The sequence below is a fragment of the Microchirus variegatus genome (genome assembly GCF_963457635.1).
Source record: "Microchirus variegatus genome assembly, chromosome: 20".
NCBI classification, from domain to species: Eukaryota; Metazoa; Chordata; class Actinopteri; order Pleuronectiformes; family Soleidae; genus Microchirus; species Microchirus variegatus.
The window spans coordinates 21,461,015-21,488,826 of NC_139821.1; the positions used below are offsets into that span (position 1 = coordinate 21,461,015).

At 39.8% G+C, this 27,812-nt stretch overlaps 2 protein-coding genes across 3 annotated transcripts in view; both read left to right on the top strand.

Moving 5' to 3' along the window:
• Nucleotides 1–11,801, top strand: part of tmtc1 (transmembrane O-mannosyltransferase targeting cadherins 1) — a 28,969-nt gene extending 17,168 nt beyond the window's left edge. The window contains exons 13-19 of the mRNA XM_083907007.1: nucleotides 263–365; nucleotides 4,389–4,524; nucleotides 5,276–5,420; nucleotides 7,613–7,750; nucleotides 8,623–8,745; nucleotides 10,073–10,150; nucleotides 11,455–11,801. Coding sequence (XP_083763133.1) covers nucleotides 263–365; nucleotides 4,389–4,524; nucleotides 5,276–5,420; nucleotides 7,613–7,750; nucleotides 8,623–8,745; nucleotides 10,073–10,150; nucleotides 11,455–11,640 — 909 coding nt within the window. The 3' untranslated portion in view covers nucleotides 11,641–11,801. The remainder of the gene's footprint in view (nucleotides 1–262; nucleotides 366–4,388; nucleotides 4,525–5,275; nucleotides 5,421–7,612; nucleotides 7,751–8,622; nucleotides 8,746–10,072; nucleotides 10,151–11,454) is intronic.
• A 4,115-nt stretch (nucleotides 11,802–15,916) lies between these two features.
• nfyba (nuclear transcription factor Y, beta a) lies at nucleotides 15,917–27,761 on the top strand. Of its 2 annotated transcripts, none has more exons than XM_083907373.1 (7): nucleotides 15,917–16,012; nucleotides 20,905–20,998; nucleotides 21,077–21,207; nucleotides 23,650–23,847; nucleotides 27,111–27,189; nucleotides 27,289–27,368; nucleotides 27,447–27,761. In XM_083907373.1, exons 2-7 carry the CDS (start codon nucleotides 20,905–20,907, stop codon nucleotides 27,477–27,479), a joined length of 615 nt encoding a protein of 204 aa, XP_083763499.1. In that variant the 5' UTR covers nucleotides 15,917–16,012; the 3' UTR covers nucleotides 27,480–27,761. The 2 variants fall into 2 exon arrangements, with proteins under 2 accessions (XP_083763499.1, XP_083763500.1); XM_083907374.1 differs by lacking the exon at nucleotides 15,917–16,012 and adding an exon at nucleotides 16,061–16,282.
• Nucleotides 27,762–27,812: the final 51 nt, after the last annotated feature.

A 27,812-nucleotide genomic window follows, 5' to 3' on the forward strand; every position in this document is an offset into this window, starting at 1 on the left:
TATATATATACACAATTAAAGCTTTAAAGTATTGATGTTTATATTGTGTATATATATTTATTTATATATACACAATATAAACATATATATTATATATATATGTATACATTTGCTTTATCTGCAGATATTTAAGTGAGTGCAGGCAGCAATAGAACATTAATCATATCTCAATTTCATGTCGTGTTTGCACCATAACTTCCTGAAACCATAGTTAATTGAATTCTTATTTTAATCCAGTGTTATTTCATCCACACTCCCACAGAAACGCTTTTCTGAAGCCAATGCAGTGTATCTGAAAGGCCTAGAGAACTGTCCAGACAACTCAGACCTGCATAATAACTACGGAGTGTTTCTGGTGGATACAGGTGAGTTGAAACAGTTCTACCCAGGGCTCTGGGATAATAGGTTAACACAAACTAAAAGTTAAAGTGGACAAAATTAACCAAGTCAAAATGATCTGTATTTATATAGCCCTGACCCATCTGTCTGGGGTGGCGTAATTCCTCTCAGACCCTGATCTTATTTCTAGGCGTCTGCAATGTGACCGCAGTGGGTTGCCAATCTTATAGTGTGAAGAGTATGGAATCAGATTTGTGTCAAAAGGAGCACGTAACAACACCTTAGTGAGCAAACTGTACTCACTCTGCTCGCGAAGATTCAACAACCGCTCATGCCAAATAAGTTCCTGTGCGTACTTTCAGCAACCAAGAGGTTTTTGCAGGCACTCGTGGGTGAGAGACAGTCATTGCTCACACCTGAGTTTCAGCTATATGCGTCATTTCTTCTCACGGAGCTGGACTCTTCAGTGAGGAGATGAAATCTGCTTGAGTGAGTCAACTTGACTTTTGAGCGTTTAGGGGCATGTCCCTATGGGAGCATGTGACCCCTCGTGATTGGTCATGCAAACCTGCACCATTGATTGACATGTGACACATACTCCGATACTGTAAGTGGCAGTATGCACTAGTGATGGGGAGATGAAGCTTCTTGAAGCACTGAAGCCCTTCCAGGTTCATAAAAAGGTTTATTTCTGCAGGCTTCATGTGCACAAATACCCCCTGCTGGTCAAAAGTTGTTATGGCCGTAGTATACTTCTGCAGACAAGCCACGTGCGGCGATGTGCATGTCGCATTGTGTGTTGCATAATTACGGACCCTGGTATACGTGCTCATCAGGGTCCTGTAGTACCTGACTTCACCATTCAGTGAATTCTGGACACAGGAAATAGGATGCATTCCTACCAAAGAAGAAGAGAACCACAGCTCCTTTGGATACGTCTGGTTCAAGAGGCTCACAGCTCAAAGGTCCGTTGGGCAGGGGAGTCAGGGCGTCAGCCGGTTCGTATGGTCGCCCGGTCGAGGCTTGGATGACTATCCTCGGCGACTACTTCTTCTGTTGTCTTGTTCTGCTTGGTGAGCGGTGCTTAATACTCTACATACTGGTGGGGCTGGAATTCAGCTTAAGCATGCGCTGTCTACATGTTCTTTGGGCGATCTAACCGTTGATGGTGCAAATTGTGTCATGCGCATGATGCATGTTGGCTCCGTGCACGCTGTGTGTGTATACCAGGGCCTTTGAACAGCCAGATATAAACAATTTTATCTAATTGTAATACATTGAGGTCTGTCCTGCAGTGCAGACATGCACTCTAGCAAATGATGTGCTGGCTCAACTTAAAAAATTGATGTAACAATTTGCATGGGTATTTTTAAGTTATTTCAACTTAGCTAGTATTGAGTACATGCCACAAAACTTTTCTAGTTAGGCCAACTTAATTACTTTAGTACAAGCAACATGATTTGCCTCTTCCTCTACAAACTTATTTAACCTCTTCTTCCCTGACCCTCTTTTTGGAGTCCCTGCTCGAAAATGACATGCCAAAACTAAATAGAGTAAATCTCTGCAGTTACAAGCTCTATGTGAATTATCTTGATATCAAACTACAGATAACACTTGTGAGATTCCACCAGAGGTGTACGTTTCACTGTAGATGCCACTGTGTCAGAGTAAATGTACATGGAACACTGATTTTTTTCTCTCGCCTAAAAAAATATTGCATTTTGAAGCAAATATCACCTTTAAAATGTGCAGTAGGAGCTTAAAAACACATGGAGGTCATGTAACAACATGTGGACATGAGCTGTGCAAAGTCTGATGCTGCTGAAGTGAAGCAGAGTAAAATTACAGATGTTTTATTAAAGAGATGTCTGGGCGTTCTCACTTTTGGCACAGTTTGGCATCATCTGTGCCATTTGAGATTTCTTAGGTACCAAATTATTAAAAACCCATTTAATTGTATGTATATGTCACTACATGTCTAAAAAGAACTTGTTTTGAAAAAAAAAAAAAAAAGTATGATAACTCGCTCTAAATTGATGCTCCCTGTGCAGTGCGTAATAACAACTCTGTGAGTCTGCAGCGTCTTCAGTTACGCAGCGCCATAGCTCTGGCTTACCTTGGTCAATTAGGGTGATTGACAGCTCGTTTTTTTAAACCTCTAAACCGGTAGAATCAGACCTCGGTCTCCAAATGTGTCTGAATCACTTCATTAGTGAGTCAAAAGGACATAAATGCATATGACGCATTTAGGCGGACATTCGCCCTTCTCTAATCAGAACGATCTAATGTCGCTCTGTAATGATCAATCTGACCGGGATTTGTTCCCAAAGCATGCTGGGAAGTGTAGTTCTTCATTAGAAGTGGTTTTGTTCCGGTGGAAATAGCTTGTTTTGATAAACAGCAAAGGTAAGACAATATTTCTGGTTGTATTTCTTGAGTCAGTTGTCGTTTTGCTCTTATTTTGGGGCTGGATCCGTGAATCTTGGTCGTAGAGTGATAAAAATGGTACCGCTGGAATCTGTAGATTCTCCGCTGTCCAGCTGACACGTGTGCAAGAAGTTCTGAACTGAATCATAAGCCGTTCTGTTTCAGTTTAGTAACTACTGACTGACTAAAGTGAGTCAGACGGAGTCTGTGCTTGGCTCATGCACGAAGTACTGAACGATTAAGTCAACAAATCTTTTAAACAAATCTGTAAAAAGTGAACTGATTTTAATAATTCAATACACCACAAAGAACTTTTGAACCTTTTTCATTCAGCTGAGCCGATACTATGTGTCGTCAGACTGCCGTCCACTGATTGGTCACAGTGTCGTCACTAGAAGAGGCATGAGCATGGCGTCCAACATTGAAACCCCGCCCACGTTGAGGAGGTACTATATCGTAATGGAAAACCAACCAAACTGTGTAGAGTGGAGCCGTGCCGGGTCATGGCGAGGTGGGACCATGTAGTGGAAAAGCGGCATTCGTTGTCTTGTTCTTCTTCTGATTCTCCTTCTCGTTTTTGTGGGATTGCAAGAATAATATCAAAGTGCATACTGCCACCTACAGTGTCGGTTCTCCCATAGGTATCCACCCCCAACCTATGTCCACCCCCAAGCAGATATTGTCTTGTGGTTGCTGAAATTACACACAAGGACTTTTGTTTTCTCAGTTGTTAAATCTTTGCGAGTAAGCACAATTTGCTGGTGAGGTGTGTCAGCTACTACTACAGTTTTTTACCATTACCATCGCAGGGGGAGTGTCTGTGTCTCCTCTTGTTTACTCACTTCATAAATGTTTATCCCAAATTATACACATTCATTAACCTGTTTATTTATTTGTCCGCCAGGAGGTCATTTGTTAGCAACATAATTGCATAATTTCATCCAATTGAATTGGATGAAATGTCCGCAATGGGACCAGGAACAAGTGATAAAATTGTTGGTGTGATCCGGTGGGGGACTGATCTGATCTAGTTCTATATTGTATTCATTCTAATTATTTGCATTCATGCGTTTGTCGCAGGAGTTGGACTGTGACAACTTGACTTAATATCACTTTTCAGGCTAATATAAAAACTATTAAATTGAATTAAATTAAACTTGTGATGTCCTTATCAGATAAATTCCTCTCCTTGACTACATTTCTCCATGTTTTTAAAGGGGCAAGGCATCAGAACCCCCGAATATTTGGGAGTGTGATATTTAAATGACAAAACATTTCATTGACTCAGTGATGAAGTGATTTGATATTTGGTAAGTGTGATATTGATAAGCGTCAAGGTGACATTAGTTTTTATGAACATGATACATTGAAAACACATTCAGGAATTGGAAATTCTTTCCAAATTTGCAAAAACACTCATTTAGACTCACAGATAATGTTTTTAGATTTGGGTGCCCAAAAATTAAAGGTAAAGCTGGCCTCACAGTCATGTTTTTTGGCATTTTAAATATGAAATTCCTTTTAATATTCGAAGAGCACTTGTTATGCATGTGTGTAAACAGTTGTGTAGATAGAGACTGTGTTGGTCAATATAAGTGGACCTTGCATTTTCATTCCTCCAGGAAAGGAAGACCAAGCAGCAACTCATTACCAGGAAGCAGTTCAGCTCAAACCAGCACACTATGTGGCCATGGTGAACCTGGGCCGTCTGCTCAGATCATCCAAAGACAACAAAGCAGCAGAGTCTTGGTACAAGAGGTGAGTATATTTAGCAGTAGTAGCTTTTACAGAGAAGTGGTTGGGCTAATGTAGAGACGACCCCCCACCCGGTTTGTACACATGCGACTAGTATTTTACTAACTTTCTGTCCCTCCATTTTTGTCAAAGACGGTGCTAAACTTCTCTCCGTTCATACAAACACCCAAACCAACCTGACTCACAGAGAAAAGAAAACATTTTTCGGTGGCATCAAAGGCTTATATAAATGTGATGCATTAGTATGCAGTGTTTAAACCACTATGGTCAAGCCTGTTGATCCCAGCCCATTCTACCTTGTTACAAAAGACACATACACTGAAAGCTGCATGGGTTGCCAGACCACCAGCATATTTGCCTACAAAACAGAGCATCACTGAGTGACTGACATGATGATTTATATCGTTTTTTAATTGCATTGCCTGACGTTTTTAACTTTTATTTGTAAAAAGGAATTGCTTGTGTGCAACTTTAGTCAAAAAACCACACCAGATGCCCTTCCTGACGCAACCCTCCCATTTATCTTAACTTGGGCCTGGCAGAAGGAGCACACTGGCCCCCATCAATTTTTCCAAAGAGCTTCACAGAGATTGAATTATAGTATTATTTAATTCACATATTTTAAAAGCATATTTTTTCCACAATTCATGAATATGAATGTGACAGGCACACAGCTGTTGGCAGCCGTTGTGCTAGTGTTTTTGCATCACCTCTATAGAAGGCCATCCTCCTGACCTCTGACATTTGCCTACAGGGCGCTGCGGGTGACGAGGAAGGTGGAAATCCTGACACCACTTGGAGCTCTATACTACAACACCGGCCGTTATGAAGAGGCCGTGCAGGTGTACAGAGAGGCCGTTGCCCTCCAGCCAGAAAGCACTGACATCTGGCTGGCTCTGGTGAAAACACACACACTGTGCACACAAGTTTTTACTCTGGATGGTTTTCTCTATTTATGTGAAGACAATGCACACAGATCAGATCCCACAGTCCAAAAACATGCGATATAGGGATTAGGTGAATTGGTCACTTTAAATTGACCGTAGGTGTGAGAGTGTGAGTGAATGGTTGTTTGTCTCTATATGTGGCCCTGTGATGGACTGGCGAACTGTCCAGGGTGGACCCCGCCTATCGCCCAATGTCTGCTGAGATAGGCACAGCACCCCCCGCGACCCTCTGGTGGAGGATAAAGCGGTAGATAATGGATGGATGGAAAAAAAATCCTTTATTTATGCTGTGTTCCATGTACATTTACTCTGACACAGTGGCATCTACAGTGAAACTTATCTCACAAGTGTTATCTTTATTTTGATACCAAGAAAATCCACATAGAGCTTGTAACTGCAGAGGTTTACTCTATTTAGTTTGGCCATGTCATTTTCGAGCAGGGACTCCAAAAAGAGGGTAAGGGAAGAAGTGGTTAATGCCGATTCTGCGTTTGCCGACGAATTGAACAATTTCTATGCCCGATTCGAGGACAGAATGGACTACAACTCTCTGCCGCATGCAGATGACGTGCACAGGAGGTGTCCGTGACGGCACAGGAGGTACGCAGAGCTCCGAGCTTATTGACTATTTCAGCTTTCAACACTGTGATTCCTGACAGACTTCCTGATTACCACAAGGTTGTGCATTGAGCCCCCTGCTATACACCCTGTACACCCATGACTGTGTGGCCACTCAAACCTCCAACTCCATTGCCAAGTTTGCTGCTCCAACAACGACGAGACAGCCTACAGCAGGGGTTCTCAAAGTGTTGATACCTGAGGGCTAATTTAGGAACCCAACGTTGGACTGAGGGCCGCCAAAGGAAAAAAAAACAAAAAGCTATCCCATTTGTAATAATTTTAATGATCAGATTGCAGTTGTACAGTTTACACTTATTGGTCTGTATCCAGTAATGTCCAATAAACATTTAACAAGCTTAGTACCTCCTGGATTAAAACTATCAACTGTAATTCATTGCAGGCCGCCAGAAATGTTTCTGTGGGCTGCCTTTGGCCCCCGGGCTGCACTTTAAGAACCAATGGCCTACAGGAAGGAGGTGGAGATCCTGGAGAGATGGTGCCAGGATAACTGCCTCCAGCTGAACATCAGCAAAACCAAGGAGGTGGTTGTGGATACCAGGAAGCAGCAGCACTGCCACTCCCCTCTCTTCATTGACGGTGCTCCAGTTGATGTGGTTAATAACATCAAGTACCTCGGAGTTCAACCGTCGGGTGAGCTCACCTGGTCCATCCACACTCACACCCAGGTCAAAAAGGCGAGACAGCAGCTGTACCACCTGAGACACCTGAGAAGGTTCAGGGTCTCCACGAAGATCCTGGAAACCTTCTGTACAGCTGCTGTCGAGAGTGTTTTAAGAACAAGCATCTGCATAGAGTGGGGAAAGCAGCCGAGCACTGCATCGGCTCAGATCTGCCCTCTCTGCAGGACACTTACACTAGACGCTGCTGGAGCAGAACCACCAAGATTCTTGAGGACACTTCCCACCCCAGCAACAAACTGTTCAAGCTGCTAAACTCAGGCAAACGGTTCTGCAGCCTGACAACCTGCACAGAAAGACTGAGAAGGAGCTTTTATCCCCACAGCATAAGGCTCCTCAACCAGAACATGCCTCTCACTCGATAAATATAACTATGGACAATTTGCACTACTGCTTTACTGCACTTTAGCATCACCATCACTTTTCCTGTCACTTTTTTTTACACCATATATTTTTACCATATTTACCATATTACTAAGTTAAATTGAAGTAAATGTTCAGCATCAAAGCGATTCTAAAGTAACATTTCACTGTGTGTTACTGTGTAACCGTCAACATGTGACATAAAAATCCTTGAATCCAGATTTGTGGTTTCAGCAATGCTATAACGACCATAAAGTACATTAATTTCTCAGTTCACTTTATTGGGTCACATCCAAAACAGGAAACAGGTTTCGAACATATTTTCAGGAAAAACACAGGGTGTGCACTGCGCTGATTCTGTATCAGGAAGCCATACAATACACACTTAAAAAAAAAAGGTATCAATGTAAACACTTTGCCAAACCCTGACTTAACATTTTTGTGACTGACTTTCTTTACCAGGCTCAGGTTTTAGTCATGGCTGGTTATACCACAGACGCTAAGAAGATGACCTTGGACATCATATCCAGAGCTGACAGTTGTATTGAATGTTACCGCCTCCTGTCTGCCATCTACAGCAAGCGCGGCCACTTTACAGAGGTGTGTTTGTTTGTTCGTCACAGATTTGTGTGTCTGTCTCATACGTATATTATTATCATACATTTCATCACATTATTATTCCATATCAGTAAAATTTTTGTCAACAATTTCTGCTCCTGCTTATATAAATGACATCATAGTTCTAGGGGGGCAGCTGTAGTGGTTAGGGCTTCAAGCTTGAGACCGGAGGGTAGCCGGTTGGAGCCCTCACTGCTCTGGGTTAGCATGTACTTCACCTCACTGTGTTCACTAACTCACAGATGGGTTAAAATGCAGAAATTGGAAATTTCCCCACTGCGGGACTAATAAGGGAATCTTAATCTTAAAAAGAAACATGTCATCACTGATGACTTAAACTTATAACTTGATACAGTTGTTGTATATCTGCTTCTGGTCTCTGGTCTCTCTCCTGGTCTTCTGTCTCTACCTCATCTCTCTCTCATCCTTTCTCTCCTCTGTCCTCCATTTTTCCTTTCATCCCAACCGGTCGAGGCAGATGCTGCAAATCTTTGAGTCTGGTTCTGTCAGAGATTTCTTCTTCTGTTCAAAGGGAGTTTCTTCTCTCCACTGATGCCTAGTGCTTGCTCGTTGTCTATGTCAGTGCCTTGAGATGATTTGGCGCATGTTGCTATACAAATACAATTTAATTTAATTGAAAGTTATGATATTTTCCTAAACTGTTCATTCCTGCTCTGCATCTCTAACCCCATTCACGATTCAAATTAAAAGCTGAGGAAATTGATTTGTTGCAGTGCCGTTTGTGATTTCTCCTCTAAACCAGAATTAACTCCCAGTAGTTGAGGCAGAAAGTGCATTGATCTAGGTTTGTCTGAGCATATTGTGTAGTTGACTGTATATGTGAATGTGTCCAGGCTCTGGATGCTCTGGACAGGGCCTTGCAACAGAATCCCAGTGATGTGACTGTACGAGCAGAGCTGTATTTCTCCAAAGGAAACCAGCTCAGAGAGATGAACCAGTTGGACCAAGCCTTTGAGGTACCTTTCTCGGTTTCTTTCTCATTTTCATCTCATTAGGCATGGGCATGAACATTGAATAATTTAATTATTCATTTGATAATAAAATGTTGTTCAGTTAATGTGACTATTTGTGATTTTATCAAAAAGACTTTCATTCTATACATGGTCTGAGTACTACCGGATGCATGTAGTCGTTATAGGTTTGCATTTTTTTTCCCCCAAACTTTGTTTATTGCTTTTCTCAGGGACACAGGGACTCGGAGATACAATTGACAAATACATTAAAGCTCACATAGAGTGGTCCTGTTGCACATATATGTTAGTTATGGAGGTCTACTTACATACATGAACTTGTTTTTATGGTCAAAAACCTCCTAACCCTCAAATACTGATAAAAATAACTACTTTCAACGATATGTAGGTTGGTACACTTTCCATGTCAGGTGGAAAACTAATGTAAACCAATGTAAAATTAGAAAAAAAAATATTTTCTTTTTTTTTTTTTAAAAAGTGTTCTGTGTGAACTTCATGACAAGGGTAGAAAATAATGCCTGCATCCAAACAGAAGCTGTTTAATTTGAGTTTAGTTGCAATTGTCAGGTGGCTCTAAGCTCTAAGGTTATCCATGACACTTCTAGAATGTTTATTAGTTTTGAATGGAAAGATATTACACTTTAAATAATTTTGCATGATAATTTGTACATTTCAGCATATTTCATGTCATAACTAATATGGTCAGGTGATGCAACCAATATTTGTCAAGTGGTGCAACCAATTTAAACCAATAATACGTTAAAGTGACCAAATGGTTTATAAATGTAATGTGTGTAGCTATTATACTGAATATATGAATTTGTGTATTTGTGTGATTATTTTCTTGTCTTTAAATGTAAAATTGGATGTTACGGATGTTTAAAACCTGACCTTCAGAGACTTAAAAAAACCATCTTAAATTATTGTAAAAAAAACCCACAATGATAAAAATAATAATGTTTATTTAGTGTAGACACCTTAAGGTATAGTTGCCAAATAATTAATATTAAAATAAATATTAGGAATCTATATATTGTTTTATAAATAGTTGGTTGTGCCACCTGACATTTTTTTTGTTGTGAAGTTAAAGATACTGTTAAAAAATGAGTTAAAACAGTTAGAATAGTTATTCAATATATGAGAAATGTTCAAACACATTGTTCTGGACTCAAAAATATGCATTACATCCATTTTGAAAATACTGAATATGATTTTGATTATGGGATATGCTGTCCTCCTAGAGTCTGTATTGTTTATTTAAGGAGTTGGGTTCAGTTGTATCTGAATGTATTGACTTTTTTCCTCCCATTAGACCTACAAGCTTGCTGTTGAACTCAAACCTGACCAGTCGCAGGCCTGGATGAACATGGGAGGAATTCAACACATTAAGGTAGTACTTGTGTCAAAGAGTCCTTGGTAAAAAAAAAATACGAAAAATATTTGATTGACTCATTTTACAGATTACACCGCTAATAAACATAGGAGAACTTTTCAGCATTACACTAAGGCATTTAGCAGAATCAGTAAATAATTTTACATTTTAGAAAAATAGATTATTATTTCCAATTTAGGCACTCAGATTTAAACATTTGAACAGACAACCTGTTTTCTTGTTTCTTTTGTTCTACTGACATTTCAGTAGGACATGAGGATACGATGAAAGGAAAGTAGGGTATGATTAAATGAAAAGGGCAAAAACAGGAATTCTCACAGAAGTGACAGTATCCAAAGGTGTGATAGTTCGCCTATTTAAACCCGTGTTCTGTGACGCCAGCTGCACGACTGTGGGTGGTTACTTATTTATATTATGCATATTGTATGTACATTACTACATTTCACAGCAAGAAATATAATGTCAAATTCTTAACAGTATGGATGTACTACAAACATTAAAAGAAAGTCAGAGAAAATAAATGAATACAAAGAACCTAAATTATGAGAAACAATCCATAACACACACACGTACAGTACACACTGTATTTGGTATATATTACACAACACTTTGGCTGCTGTATTTTAAAAGTAGAGAGGACAGGTCAAGCTATCAGACACTGAATTTGAACGCCCGAATTACAAGGGATTTTACGGTTAAAAGAAAGAAAGAAAGAAAGAAAGAAAGGAAAAAGAACCCTGCATTCAAGCTGATTTTAAGGACATTCACATCCGGATTTCAAAATAAAAGCACTCAGATCACCGTATACACGTTTGAAAGCACATCTCCTCACAGCTATGTTTCAAAGACCTAATAATTGGATATAATCTGTTCAAAGTACAAACAGTGGCCGCTGGGCAGGTCGGTAGACTGAGTTAATTTAATTTCCCCATATTTTAATTTGTTATTTGATTATAAAAACAGTCTGACCATTTCAAGCATTTATTTTGGTACTGACCATGTGAATTTACATATTAGCTAGAGGTTTTGTTTCACCCAGAAGATTTAGATTTAATATGTAACATTTAGGTGTGACATTTAATATTTAGTTATTTAATTTTATTTATGGATGGATGGATGGATGGATGGATGGATTTCACTATTTAATATATTTCTAATTTAACAAATATTGGTGTAATTGTGGAAAAAGGTAAAAAAAAAATCACAACACTTTTGTGGAGCCAACTGTTGATGTTATTTTCAGTTTGAGCCACTATTATCTGATAATAGTGCGTACTTTGTTCTTGTGTGAATGTGTGCAGGGAGACTATGCAGCAGCCAGGATGTACTACCAGCAAGCTTTGCTGCTGAACCCTGGTTCTAAACATCTGAAGGAAAACTTGGCCAAGCTGGACCGTCTACAAATGAAACAACTGCCACAACAAACGCTGCATCATCCTGAACATGGATCCGACGAGGAGGGCCCTGTCCAGACCACTGGAGCCTAAATAATAGCCACCAGACTATTTGATCACATGAAAATGGACATAGACTTGGACAACCTTGCAGAGTGGGTTTGGTGTGCGGATCTCAGGAGCCACAGTCCAGAAACCTTCCATGGTTGAAGATCTCGATGAACACTATGAAACTGCATCAGCTCTACTTTAACTCCCACAATGGCTTTAGATATTTGCGTTTGATTGATTTATTAACTAGATTAGCTTTATGGCATTTGATCATAGATTATATTATATTATATTATATTATATTATATTATATTATATTATATTATATTATATTATATTATATTATCCATCCATCCATTATCTACCGCTTCATCCTCCACCAGAGGGTCGCGGGGGGTGCTGTGCCTATCTCAGCAGACATTGGGCGATAGGCGGGGTACACCCTGGACAGTTTGCCAGTCCATCACAGGGCCACACATAGAGACAAACAACCATTCACACCTACGGTCAATTTAGAGTGACCAATTCACCTAATCCCCATATCGCATGTTTTTGGACTGTGGGAGGAAGCCGGAGAACCCAGAGAAAACCCATGCACACACGGGGAGAACATGCAAACTCCTTGCAGAAAGGCCCTTGTTCCAAAGTTGCTCCAAATGGGGCTCGAACCCAGGAACCCGGGTCTTCTTGCTGCAAAGGCAAGAGTGCTAACCACTACAAATTATATTATATTACTGTATATGATATTATATTGTGCTATATGTCTGACAATAAGGCTGGGTAGGTATTTGAAAGGTAGGTAAAGTGTTTTAGGAACAGTCTCAGCTGGCTCAGGTGTCATCACATGACCCATCAGCCACAACAGGTATTTTGTGGTTTGTATTTATAAAGCACTTTTCTAGTCTTGATGACCACTTAAAGCTGGTTTACACTACAGTTTTGCCATTCACCCATTTACTCATACTTTCGTGCAGGGCAACTATATTCAGCGCATTTCCTATGAATCATATTTCATACCCACTCACAGGCTGCCAGCGAAACCGTCAGGTTGGGGCTTAAGTGTACCAAACCTCTGAAAATTAGCTAAATACATCAGTGATCATATTACTGTACAGAAACGTATGCAATATGAAGAAATTCCCTCGCAAATGTTCTGTGATCTATAAAAGAAAACCTGAGAATGTGTGACCTAGTGGAGAGACATTTTGGAGACTGTGATAAAGTCCATCGATCTTGTTGTAATCCCGCTGTCTTCAAATTTTCTGAGTGCGTATAAAGAGAATGCGTTGGGCTCGTGAGAGCGGGAGGTCAAGGTGTCCTGTCCTGCCAGATTTCCGGGCGGTGGGTCTAAAGACGTTAATTTCGAGTAATGTAAAGTGAGCCTCACAGAGAGTGGCACGAATAGAGAGAGAGTGGAGCACAGACACAGCAGGAACAGCTGTTTTCATTTGTTTTCCGTATTGCTGACAAAAAACCAAAACAACACCGTCTCTCCGTCCATCCCAAACGAACTCCAAGCGATCAGAACCAGGTTACGAACGTGCTTATGTCGCCGACTGATGACTTGATTCTGATCACCGGCTGAGCCTCTCCTCCAGCAGCCGCTGCCTTCACTGCCACAACGGATTTTCAAAACCGAGGGAACAGTTGAGAAATCTGAAGGAACTGAGGGAGACGTAGCCAAATTTGAGTCCTCTTCAGGTCTTTGCATGTATATCGTCATAAACCAGTGTTTTTCAACCTTTTTTGAGCCAAGGTACATTTTTTTCATTGAAAAAAATCACGAGGCACACCACCAAACAAAAATGTTTAAAAAATGATACTCTGTAGCCTATATTAACAATTTAGTCATTCTTATCAAAGTGTCTTGAATATATTTTTATCCATATTATTTGCAGATAATTCATATTTGTTTTCAAAAAATGTTTTTAGACCAATAAGGTGAAATTGGATAATTTCCCACGGCACACCTGACGATCTCTCACGGCACACTAGTGTGCCATGGCACGCTGGTTGAAAAACACTTGTCATAAACTATAAAACGTTATAAAAGGGGAGGCAAAAATGAAGGACAGGTCAAAGGTCAAATATCATACAAAGTGCTCCATACTAAGGTAAAAGATAAAAAGAATCAAATATAAAATGGTAACATACAAATGAACTATTTTAAGTAAGTATTTTCTCATTTGTTGCTGTATCCATCCATCATCGCGGACTGCGGTGCCAATCCCAGGTGACATAAGGTTAAAGAAGGGGTACACCCTGGACATCACAGGGCCAGCGCAGTTCTGTATATTTTATATTTGTATATATATATATGTATTTATTCAAATGACTATTTTCTTCATTTGTTTATTCACATAGACTGTGTGTATGAGTGAGATTTATTGTTTTCTTTTTTTTCATTCCAGTGGCTCCATATTCACTGTACATGACAGCGATGTGTCCAGATTGTAGTCTTCTATATGACTGTGAATTCATTTAGATATAAAACGGGACACCCCCATTGTAGGATAAAGCAGTAGATAATGGATGGATGGATAAAATGGGATAAAAATGGACTTGTGAATTGACTGAATCGCACAAAGAAAATACAGTGTTGGGTGTTTGATTGACATTAAAATGCCTTTTGGATATTTTAATGCTCGTCAGTGGTCTTCATTATTTAATGAATTGTGAAGTGGCATTTTGTTTACATAATCCAGGCATAAATGTCACGAGTTCATACTCTGCAAATAATTGTTATGCTCACAGCTCACAGACGCAGGCCCAGGAAATGTTGAGGAATGTAATTGCTCCAGTTATTGTGACAGGAAACTTTCTGGCTTATTTTACTTTGAGACACTGACCCTAACCATAACCGGTCAATACCTAACTCTAGCTAAGACACTTGGAACTTAGCCTTATTTCTGCCGTACTTGGACCAGAGTTTTGTTCTCATGAAGACCCATTGCAAAAAGTCTCCCATTTTTATGCTGACGATACAGTAAGTTATTGCACATGTTCTTCAGCTTTAAAATCACTTGAGTTGTTGCAGTCAGCCTTCGACACTGTTCGGTTCTGTTTGACACAGCTCAAGTTAGTGCTCAGTGCAGTGAAATCAAAGACCATGTTATTTTCAAATGGCACCTAGAAGTTGTTGACTGTTCACGGGGTCAAAATTGAAATGGTCACATCTTATAAATACTTAGGCATTCTAATTGATGAGCATCTGTCTTTTAAACTGCACACTGATAAACTTGTTTCAAAGCTGAAATTGAAATTGGGTTTCTTTTTTAGAAATAAATCATGTTTTTCACTTCAAGTCAGAAAATATTTGATCACCACAACGTTTTTTTTTTTACCCTTGATGGACTATGGAGACTTGCTTTTTATGAATGCTCTTGGATTCTGTATACCACTGTGCTCTGCGTTTTATTACTGGCTGCAGCTATCGTGTACATCATTGTTCCTTATAAGCCGTTGCACATTGTCCATCTTTGTATGTCTGCAGACTCTCTCACTGGCTGACTTTTATTTATAAATCCATTATTGAACTTCTGCCTACATATTTGTGTCTAAATATGTGTAGAAACCACAGCCGATATGTGCAGAAGGACATGAAATTGACACATCTCAAATGTTTTAAATCTCAATCAGTTTTTTTTAACCTGGTTAAATAAAGGAAAATGAACTGCTGGTCATGACAAGACCAGCGTTTATGCCAGAAAGTCCTCAAGATGTTACAAAAACACACACACACACACAGCTCATACATGCACATACAGGTTTGCACAACTGTTCTTAGGATACTGCACTAACTTTCATTAATTTGGTCAGGACACACACACACACACACACACACACACACACACACACACACACACACACACACACCCGTAGAGGTTCAAGCGGGAGGAGAGATGCATTCACTTGCTGCCAGAAATGTGGGAATTATGAACGAAAGATCTCTTCAGTGCGAATTTTAGGGCTACCCCGCATTGTTGACGTTAATGTACTCTTAAAGGAGATAAACGCATGTCACCGCGAAAGTTTTCCGTTTTATTATAGTTATAAAATATCAATGAGTTTTTGATGCATACTTTCTTCTGAATGTGTTGTTTCAGACTGAACTCATCCTCGTTTTGTATTTAATTGTTGTACATAATAGGCGAAGTGCACATGTACACTAAATGTAATTTGCATGATATTCCACGTTCAAATTCAAAATTCGGACCTCGCGACTCTTACGTTAGGACTTGGTGAGTTATTAGAAGTGAGGAGTCCTTTGCGCCGTGAATGCAGCACGCCCCCCCTATCGGCGACAGACCGCGGTGCAGCTGCTGCTCCGCGCTGGGACTGGTCCTTTCGCAGCCATTTTCTGTCCAACCAAACGGCGCTTTCAGGGAGGTAACCAACCAGGGCTTCATTGCAGGTTTGAGCTTGGCTCCGGCCAATGATTGCTAACCGATTTCTCGTTAGCTCGAATGGAAATGTCCGTCTCTGTCTGATTTTTATTTGTTGTCTGAGTGAATGAGGGTTGTTCATCAGGAAGTATCCAGCGGGTGAAAGTTTGAAAATGAAGTCTCGTCATTTCGGCCTCGGCCATGTTTGTCACTGCTCCGTGTAACAAAGAACAGGGCCAGCTGCGGCGTGGGATTCTGCTTATGGGTCAATGTGTACCGGAACATGTTAACTACAGAAGGTAACGTGACTGCCGGTCAGCCCTTCAATGTGTACGGAGCGTGTTAATGTAGGGACAACATACACGAGCTCGCTATTATATCACCAGGTGAAGTTAGCACTCGATAGCTTCGCCATATTTAGCCCGAGGCTAACGTGAAGTTGCCCAGCGCGCGTGTTATCATTTTACCTCCCTAGCGCCAGATAACAGCCTCACCACCGTGTGGGTTCATGATGTAACATTTCAAAGGAAGGGTCACGTAAACGGGGTCTACTTCGACTGAGTAAACCAGGATACCGGCGTCTTAAGTGACGTGATCGCAAAATCGTCTGGTTGCTAGTCCCACCCACACATAAACAAAGCAAAGGGAAATGCGGCTAATCCTAATGGGTAACTGTTCCACCGAGTTAAATAGAATAAATATATGAAATTTAGCATCAGCAAAAAAAATAAAACAATTCACGGCTTTCTTTGCGTCTAGTCACATGTTGTCAATGATACGTTAGAAGGGCTGAGCGCAGGGTTGCCAGATCTGCCCGATAAAAACCATCCCAACGGGTGTAAATTCAGCCTCCCAGACGAACTCAAAATATTACGTTGTCAAACTGCTTTTAAAGTCCAACAGCGTTATCACATGTGCCAAATGTTTTCTAAAACCTATATACAGCACTTGTGCAAAACGATGTGTTCAATGTGCCAGCAGCATTGGCAGTAGGACAGCGACCATTACTGAATTAATTGTCAACTATACTGATGATAACTGATGAATTGGTTGAAATTGTTTTTTTAAATAAATAAAACAGGCATAAATGTGAATATTTTCTGGTTTCTTTGCTCCATGTAACAAATGCATAATTAAAATGAAATCCATTAGGTTTGTAGGCATTTTCAATCAGTAGATTTCATGATATATTTAAGTTTGGTGGCATGCATTCCACAGCACACTGCAGTAGATCAGTGATGGCAAAGTCAGTCCTGTACTTCTGTTGAAAAACATAAGCTGCAGCAGCGAAGATGACATGCAAGCTGACTGTAGGAAGACTCAGCTCTCTCCTCTGTCTGCAGATGTATAGTTCACCACAAGAGCTGTCTCATAAATACCTTTGTACAACACAAGCGCCCAGTGCTCGTCTGCACTGTGTTCTCATCCGTCTAAATGAGACACTTGAAAGTGAAAGTGCATTAGCTCCTTTAGCACCATTAGCGCCCCTACAGTCGAGCTGGAGCGGTCTGTTTATTAAACGAAAAGAGCAGCACTACAAATGACATGTGTGCCTCTGTTTTTAAAGTTTAGCGTTACTTTAGAGACTCATTTTAACAATTGGGAAATGGAAACGCGCCATGTGTTAATGTGCATTAAAGTTGTCGCCGTTAACGTGCCCAGCACTAATAAAGAGGCACTTTTACTTTTGTTACTTTTATGTAACAGTTGCAACAATTCCATCTAAGCATGGATAAATGTTTAAAACTGAAAAAAGTCTGAAAAAGACACTTTAATGTCTCTATTTGTCATTTTGTCTTGCAGAGTGGGTATATCATCCTTTGCACATCTATAGATTGAAGCAGAAATCATTATGAATCAAATCGTTTCGAATTGAAAATGTAATTTGAATTGAATCGTAGCCCCAAAAATCTGAATCGAATTGAATTGTGAGATAGTATAAGATTCCCACTCCTACTGCTCAGTCAGTGTTCACTCGAAGGCGTCCATGTTGAAAATGAAGAGTTGGTGCACGCCACCCACTACATACCCCCATTTTTTAACACAAAATACGTAATTCGAATACACAAAATTACCAAGTTATCGACTTGGACCTGTATACACTAGTTTTAACCTGGAAAAAAAGTGGTTTAAGGGTTTAGTTACTCTTGAAAGTTGCATGCTCAGCAGGATGATGGAAATGCTTGTGCAGACTGGTTTTGGTAGAATCTTTGGCTGGCATGCGCACGTTTGCAAAGACGGTAAATGGCTATATTCACGTCCGCTGACTTAACTTTCAAACTACTCCCAAATCAGTGATTTTGTGTTCTTTTTCCAAACAAGCTCTTCCAATGCTGTGAGGTGATTGCGTATTGCCCTGCCCCCACCCCAAGAATATATCTGTCGATTGCCGGTTGTTATGCTGCTGGTGGCTGATTGGAATTTTTTTCCATATTGCCCAACCCTATTGAGGACTGAACCTGTTGTTTAACTGTAAAAGGAAATATTTTAATTATTCAAATATAAATTTTGTTTAGGGTTTAGAGAATTACAGTCGTAACCGCCTAAAAGCATTAGTGTACATTTATGCTCAGTAATGTGAGAATTTCCCTTTTAGATTTTGTTTGTTGGTAAAGTTGATCGAATTGATTGAAGTGGATAGAAAAGGAGGTTTTTTCGCTTTGAATTGTATGTATAGTTCCTAACATACTTAGAAAAATACATAGAAATCACAGGTTCACACCCTTTAAATTCACCCTTTATCACCTAAGCCTCAAAATGGACTCTTTTGCTTATTTTAACCAGGCAAGTGCCAAAAAAATGTCCTAAGTGCTTTTGCCCATTTTTTAATAAAACTTTCAATATGTAGCAGTTATGCATGTTAAAAGAGTGTATAACTGTTTAAAATAAAGAAAGAAAGAAACAGCAGACTTTGAAATAACAGTGCAGTTGTACGTGAACTAGAGATTTTGCATGTTGAATTTGAACAGTATAAAATATATTTACAATAACATTTTTTGAGTCTTTTTGCGTTTTTTGTTTTTTTTTCCAACTCTCCTCTGCCAGTAGACACAGTCCCTTCATATTTAGGTCTTGGTGGTACTGCCGGTGACAGTTACTGTCTGGAAGTGTTTCTCTTGCAGAGTTTGCAGGTCTATGCAGAGTATGGCTGCTCCTCATCACAAGACAAACTGAAAGTAATGGAGAATGGATGGTCAGACACACTATATAGTACAGATAAGGCATGGTGCAGTGTGCAAACGTATACATCCTAACGCGACTTGGTAGGACATACAGTATTTTGTAGTAATGCATACAAAGTACATATACTAGGGCTGTCAAAAGATTAAAATTTTTAATCAGATAAATCACAGGGTAGCTGTGGATTAATCACGATTAATTACCATTCGTAAATATGCCAGAAAAATTCAAATTTTCTCTTTATATTGTTGTAGGAACGGAGAGATAAATAAAGTATGTGAAAATATAAATGTAAAGAACAATAAAATACTGTAAATAACTTTAAAAAAAAAAACCTATACAAACTTAGTAAAAAATAAATATTACATTGTAAAGAACCCACATTATAAGACAACATAAATTTATAGAGAAAATAAAATACTGTAAATAAATGTAAAAAATGATACATTGCACTGTAAAATAACTCACATTATACATAAAATATAAAGTATAGAATTAAATAGTTTTCTTACTAAACTCACAGCAGGAAATTCCTCATCAGCACCTTTGAAGCACTGCTTCTACTAGTTAGCGTTAGCGTCAGCTAGCATTCTGACGTTAATGTTAGCTGCTGTCTGTGTCCCCGTTAGTTAGACAGTGACTGTTAATGTTATGATTATATCATTATCTGCACCAGTAGCGCCACTTACAACTGTGTCTTTCTTTTTTCTTCATCCTCTTTTTTTTTCTCTTCCTCCTCTAACTTCCTGATTGATAACTCCTCTTCATTTTCCTTCAGCTTCACACAGGTTAACGTGAGGTGACGTGGGGCCTCTTTAGGGAGGTTTCCTACTGAGATGTCATTGCAAATCAACCCTTGATGTTTAAGGGAGACGGGGATGCAGCGGCTCACTGATGCATTTATGCTCCGAGTGTCGGGAGCCCCCCTATCGGCTCGGGGCCCCAAGCAGTTGCCCGCCTTGCCTGTTCATAAACTGCACGTCTACCCGTAGTGCAATGAAAGTGAGAAAGTGCGTTAATGCGTTAGAATATTCTAATTATTATTGAAATTGGAATCGGCTAAAATCGGTATCGGCAGGTCAAACTTCTTGAAAAATGGGAATCGGCCCCAAAAATGGCAATCGGTGCATCCCTAATTCATACGATATACGGAGACACGCAACATACCAGAGAATATATGCGCGCAGTGTGTTTCAAAAATTTAAATAAAGAGCAGTAGCCGATACGGAAGAGAGTAACCATGTTTTAAAAAATGTATACGCGCTTTCTCTACTCACTATTCTTTTGTCCATAAAATGTAGTTAAATGTTGATCAAACCTGGAAATCCTGATGTTCTCAAATGTCTTTTCATTTGTAATAATTTTTGTGTGCAATGGAGCAAAGAAACCAGAAAATATTAATGTTTAAGAAAAGCTGAACAATCAGAAAGCTTGTATTAATTGTGAAAAAGAAAAACCAATTAATTGATTATCAAACAAGTTGATCATTAATTTAGTCATCGATTAAAAATTGATTAATAGAATAATCGTTGCAGCCCTACTAAAAAGTCTCCCAGTCAGAACGGTTACTTTCTTGTGTATTTCCTCATTGTACTGTACATGGTTCTGACATTAGTAAAATGAGTAAAGTTTTTCAGTGTGAGAACCTTGGTAAAAACCAGCTAAGGCAAACTTAAAGAGTGGTTCTTATAGGTTTTGTCAATTCAGGCTTTGCTCAAGAATCAGTGTGTTTGCATTTCAGATGGACGGAGACGGCTCGACCACCGACGCTTCCCAGCTTGGAATCACGGGAGAGTACATGGCCTCCAGTCACTATGTTCTCCAGTCTCAAGATGGTGAGGAGCTGGTCTGAAAACAACCTTCAGTATGGGCAGTGAATTCCGACTGACTGTATGTGTGTGCGCGCGTTACAGATGATGCAGAGGAGAGTCTGAATGACCATGACGACGGTGGAATCAAGGAGAATTACAGAGAGCAGGACATCTATCTTCCTATAGCTAATGTGGCCCGTATCATGAAGAATGCTGTTCCTCAAACTGGAAAGGTTGGTGAGGGACAGAAAGGGAGTGGGAAAAATCTTTATTAGTATTAATATTTGATGGTTGAGTCGCCAACTTCAAGATTGCAGATAAATAAACAAGCACGTGTAAACTGCTAAAAATGTTCAGGTGGTTGACATAACATTTTCCGAAGCTCAGTGCATCGGGGCAGAACTCTGCCATGTGTGTATCAGAGAGCAGATGAGAATTGTGAATGCGTGGCCATTTCGCGACAGAAATGACATGTAGTGTAAATAAGATAAATAACATAAGGCTATTTAGTTGGTTTCATGAAAGGACAAGGTATAGACCTGTTCTATAGGAAAGGTAATCTTAAATGACTTCTCTTCTGACGCTATATAGAATACAATATTAAATAATATGAACTTGATCTCCAAGTGGGGGGCTGGGGTACGGAGCCCCTAAAGGGACATGGAGGAAGAAAAAAAAACGTTTGGGTTATCTCACAAAGTTTTGCCAATGTCTCCTCACCGCAGTCCTCAAGAGTTGTGGCTGTCAAATCTCCTAACACTGTAACAGTCCCACAAGTACTACATATATATAGATAGTACATATATTATATTGTATAGATACCGATTTATTTATAGTATTGAAAGAATTGATAAAATTGTGGCTATGGATGTGTGGAGAGAGAGAATCGGAGCGGAGCGCAGACATCGGCAGAAACAGCCGAGTTCATTTGTTTACGTTATTGCCGACAATAAACAGACTATTTACGCAAACAACAACGTATCTCCATCCTTCCAGAACGACGAACTGTGAGTGGGAAGCTCACATGCAACAGACACTAATTAATACAGTTTTTCTTGTGCTCTCCACATTTCTATCATCCAGCTGACAGCGTCCTTTTGCGACGGCAGGGATGTTTACCTCGGCGCACATAAGTCCCACACTGTCCTGTTTGTCAAAGCCGCGATCAGCCAACACCAAAGCCCTAAGTAACAGTTTGTCCAGAATCCCACATTTATCAGTTGAACACTCTCATCGACATCGGGATACTGTGGAAGGTTTGGTCGAGCCGCGATCCAAGCGAGCCACGTCGCTTTAGGAGCTCCGTAGAAAACAAATGAACTCAGCTGTTTCTGCCGCCGTCTGCACTCCGCTCCTCTCTCTCCACACATCCATAGCCACAATTTTATCAATTCTTTCAATACTATAAATAAATCGGTATCCATACAATATATAATATATGTATTATCTATATATATGTAGTACTTGTGGGACTGTTACAGTGTTAGGAGATTTGACAGCCATAACTCTTAAGGGCTGCGGTGAGGAGGCATTGGCAAAACCTTGCGAGATAAAGCAGACTTTTCTTTTTTTTTTTCTCCATGTCCCTTTAGGGTTAGGGTTAGGGTTAGTACTGGGGTGCCCAACAAGAATTTCATCTTATATTGACTTTAACTTGTGTTTATGAGTTTCTCTTTTTTTTTGAGAAGTTTTCACATGATGACAATAAACTTTACTAAACGTCATCTCCAGGATCACCAGTCTTACCCTACTCGTATACTAAACTCACCCACCCATGCAGATGTGTTGAAAGGGTTGCACATTCTTTATTTAGGTGCTTAAGTAGGTACACCTTATATTGAAAGCATCAGATTTGTTACTTTTAGGACCTGATTTAAACTGATAGATATGTACATATGTATTCTCACTAGGGATGGGACTTTTTTGTCGACAAATCGACCGACAATCGACACGTGCGCACCTCGACAAAAAAATTAAAAAAAGTAAAAAAAAGTCGAAGTGTCACAAACGCGTAAAGTTCACGACCACTGAGGTTAAAAGAAGCTGTGCACGGAAAGGTGATCCTGCTGTCCAGGCTCTCTGGGTTCTCACATGCGTGTCACCGGCTCGTTCTCTCGAGTGACTGTGTGCGTCCGTGCGTGTGTGTGTGCGTGCAGTGCGAACGAGGTTGTGCTTAAGTTTAGGACGGGGGTGGGGGACATAACACAAGCGCTACACAAATGAACACGGCATCTCATCCAGTCAAGATCACTGTACTTCACTCTGGTGGACACCTAACGAGTGCAGGTTCAAAAACCTGAGCCGTCTGGCGAGTGGCCTTTTTTTTGCCCCTCATTTTTATTATCGCTGTTCTGATGGTCAGAATGGACATTACAGCCATGTTTACGAGCCTAAAATAAAGTAGTACACTGTAGAATAATTGACACCCCCGCGTTGCTGCTGCTGTAAAAAAAAAGTCCCATCCCTAATTCTCTATTACACATGTACCTTCTCAAACATGGAACATTAAACTATGTTATTATTATAATAATAATGATAATGATGATAATGGTATAATTAAAACGTAGAATTTCAAAAAGATTTTTGCTTTGGTCACATGAAGCCAACAAAATATATTTAATTGCAAAAACTGAATCGCATACATCCTGCTATTTCGCCATGTTGCATTTCTACAGATTGCAAAAGATGCCAAGGAGTGTGTGCAGGAATGTGTCAGTGAGTTCATCAGCTTCATCACATCAGAGGCGAGTGAGCGATGCCACCAAGAAAAACGGAAGACCATCAACGGGGAGGACATCCTGTTTGCCATGTCTACTCTGGGCTTTGACATGTATGTGGAGCCACTGAAGCTCTACCTACAGAAGTTCAGAGAGGTGAGAAAAGTTTGGACCCCTATTGTTCATAATAGTTTTGCATGTGTGTTTCTTGTTTGTCTGGACTGTAATGTGTGTACTTTATTACCATTGTAGGAATTTTTCTGACAAACACTATGACTCTCATTTATCTATCTTCACAGGAATGTGCAGGTTAATTACTGACATGAATTGCTTTCTGTTTGCAATCAATGAAGATATCAATAAAAATCTAATTCGAACATCAGGGAAATTAAAAATTAAATCAATGCTGCGCAGTGTTTCTTGTACTGTAAATATACTAACCAAGCATAAGAATTTCATACTTAGACTTTAGAAGCACTTGTATTTTAGTCCAGAGACTGTGACACAGACTTATTTAAAATATTTTAACAACCTTACACTGAAACACTGTGTATTTGTGTGTGTGTGTGTGTAAAACGTCATGCATTTACACATAGTACATCATATGAATAATTATTTTGTCTTTAGTAGTTTAAAAAAATAAAATATTAACTTGAAGGTTGTGCTTACCATGTTTCTCCTGAAGGCTGTGCTGGCAGCGTGTGAATGGGAATGAACGATTGGTGACAGGAAATGTGCTGCACATAGATGGGCTGTATGAAAGTGTATATGGGCGAATCGCAAAATTATAGTGTAAAACAGCTTTGAGTGGTCATCAAGACTTGAAAAAGCACTATATAAACACAAACCATTCATCGTTTACTTCCATTGACATTTCTTAAAACAAAATGGAACAACACATTTCAGTGGAAACCAAAGGCCCGTTGCACAAAACTAGGATAAAGGATTAAGCCGCGCTTATCCTGGCTTAATTTATCCGTGATCCGGTTGTTCAAAAGCAGGATAAGAGACAGAAGGATATGTTATGACATCAGTTACCATGGAGATTTATCCTGTGCAGTTAGCCTGCTCTGGAGCAATAATAAAGGATAAGAAGACATGTATTATGCATGTAGATCATACTGTATATGTAAAACTGAAAAATGTTTTGCAATTACACTGTAACATGGTTAGACCCCCATCAAATTTTGCTTTTGAGGCTTTCAGGGGGCCCAGACCCCCCTGTATTTCACACAGTGGTGATGACACTCTGGGATGCCCTCTCCTTCCTCAGGCAGGACGCATTGTGAAGGACAGCACAGATGCTGTGTTAGTGGGCATCATGTAGGTCAAATAATGTATGCTTGTGCATTGTTGAGTATTAGTCCGGGCACTTGCATCTGCTTTGTCCAGTGTAGTTGTGATGTCCACATCATGTACAATAAAAAAAAAAAAAAATGTTAGTAGTTTTGACATGCTGCCATGTCTGCTTTGGCCCAGTTATGTTTAATCTGCACAACACACGCACAAAGTGTATTTTACAATCTAAAGGAAGTGACATTTACACATTCTCACTCACAATTTCCACTCATGTTCAGAGTACAACTACGTTTTCAAAGATGTTAATTAACTTTTTGGATTGTAAATGTGATAGATTCGGCGGAGGATTTAACATGTATTTCCGCACTACTTACATATTCAGGCGTTCGCTTTTAGTCACTGGTTTATTATCGTAGCCGTGTTTTATTTGCTTTTGATTTGTTGTTTCACTTCCTCGTACTATGAGGGTTTCAGTCTCAGAGGAGGAAAAGAACACCCGCAGTTGTCATGGTGAATCTGAGAATCTGTGATCGACAGCGAGGTCTAATTGAGGAAGCCGTGTGCGCGCACTGATCCAGGATTGGTTTCACCTGGCTTGATGAATCTGTGTCTGCTCAGCCTGGCTTGGTCTTTGTGCAACCAACTGAGCTTGGACACCCTTGTTTTGGATTTGTTGAACCAGGCTCAGTCATTCATCCTGAATATCTGAATCCTAGTTTTGTGCAACGGGCCCAAAGCAAAGAAACAAAAGTCTAAATCCTTTGCATTGAAAATGTTTTCTCAGTTTTGTGGAAGATTGCAAGCACGATAGAATGAGTGGAGATGAGTGTCAGTGGTAATGTTGACCAGCAGAAATGGCAAAAGGGAAAGTTGAAGAAGATGCTGAGATTTTCATTGGGAGTGACCAGGATGGAAAGGATTAGAATTGAGCATATATATATATATACATATTTGTGCGACAGCTCGGGTTGAATGGTTTGCAAAGCATTGACAGTCGAGGTTGAGATGGTTTGGTCATGTGCAGAGAAAGGATAGTGAATATATTGGACGAGTGGTGTTGAAGTTGGACACATGACATTAAAAAACACGATACCAATCTCATGTTGGACAAACCCTTTTTTTTTGGTGAAGGTCACTGTACTTGGTACAATCCCGAAGAACAATTGTCACTGGACTAGTCCATCGGGGGATAATGGGGCTTATAAATGATATCTGGATATGTTTAGGCTGTATCCCAATCTACTTCTGCTTTTTCTCTGGTCTCATGGAAAGTTTTCTTTTAAAATGATTGCACTCGAAAGGAGAGCGACGATACACTGTAAATACACTCTAAAACTATCGTTCATTTGTATTGCATGCTTAAAATACAGTTATTACCTTTCAGTTAAGGTAATATATATTAAATTTAATTTCAGGCCTTATATCTTTGTGTTTTTAATATTAAATGAAGGATATTTGGGGTTAGAAAAAATGTGTTGGAAGGTTGTGGCGGAGGTTTCCGTGCTTTGGTAGGTGATCCCGGCAACACACGCTGCTTGTTGAGCTTTGTAACTGCAGAGTGATACATGCTTTCATGTGAGAGTCTCCAAAGACCACAGAAAGTCAGCAGATTTAGCAACAAAGTCGCCATGTTGGCAACACTGCTCTGTCAGAGATGCACGCGACTCGCAAGCTGTGACAGCGATCGACGAGGGGCGTGACAGATGACAGACGGTTATTTTATTAGTTCCAAATATTTAAATTGTTTATACTTTTATCGTAATACTATGAGAATTAAATAAACCTGGTGGGTTTATCTCACATTTTAGTTTTTGAGTGCCATACGCTTATTAGGAGCAATTTAAGATTACAAAAGAGTGTAAAAATGAATGCAAGAAAGTCAAGTATAGCTTTTACAATGCAATATCTTTAAATCCAGATACCTTATCACAATATGACAATATCCAAAATCTAAGACCATATCTTGATATATTGCTAAGCCCTAGTGATACTGCAGGATGCTGATTATCTCACATTATCACAAAACCCTTCTAGAAAGGTCTGAAAATGTTTTATTTTAGTTCTGTGTATAGCTGTGATTACATGTGTACTTAAGGTACATGTGGTGTTTTTTCTTTCAGTCAATGAAGGGAGAGAAGGGGATGCCTGGTGTTGTGGTGGGAGAAAGCCTGGGGGAGGATCTCACAGATGATTCCTTCAGTAAGTAGAACTTGTTTTTTTTCGAATGCTTTGTATGTGGATTCAATTTCTTTGTGTTTTCATTTCAGTGTTATTAAAATACATTTTCCCCCTCATCAGCAAATCCACTGCCAGCTGGTATTATCACAGCCGATGGACAGCAGCAGAATGTCATGGTGTACACCACCGCATATCAACAGGTAAAGCCAACACACCTGATGTGGATGATTTTGTTAAAAAATCTCAAACATAAACTGAACTCTGTGGTTGTCTTCCAGATTCCCACTGTACAACAGATCCAGTTTTCCTGACGAGGAGTTCCTCCTAGCATGACCACAGTGCATGAATTCTGGCAACTGCCATAGGGTTAAGATTTCCAGACAGCCAGAGCAGCGAGAAGCATCCAGACTAACCTTCATGTACAGAAAAATCACTACCTGTTGAGTAGCCCTCCTAGTTGTGAGGTACCAAATGTTTTTGAGAGCATCTACAGCAGCTGGGAAAGTTGAGGCTTTATTTTAAAGGCTAGTCTTATTACTCAATGTAGTGGCAACGTTTTTTGTGTATGTGTTAGTTTGTTTCCTTTTATGTATTTTTTTCTTTTGGGGGGGGGGGGGGTAGGTAATGTGAAGCAAGTTCATCTT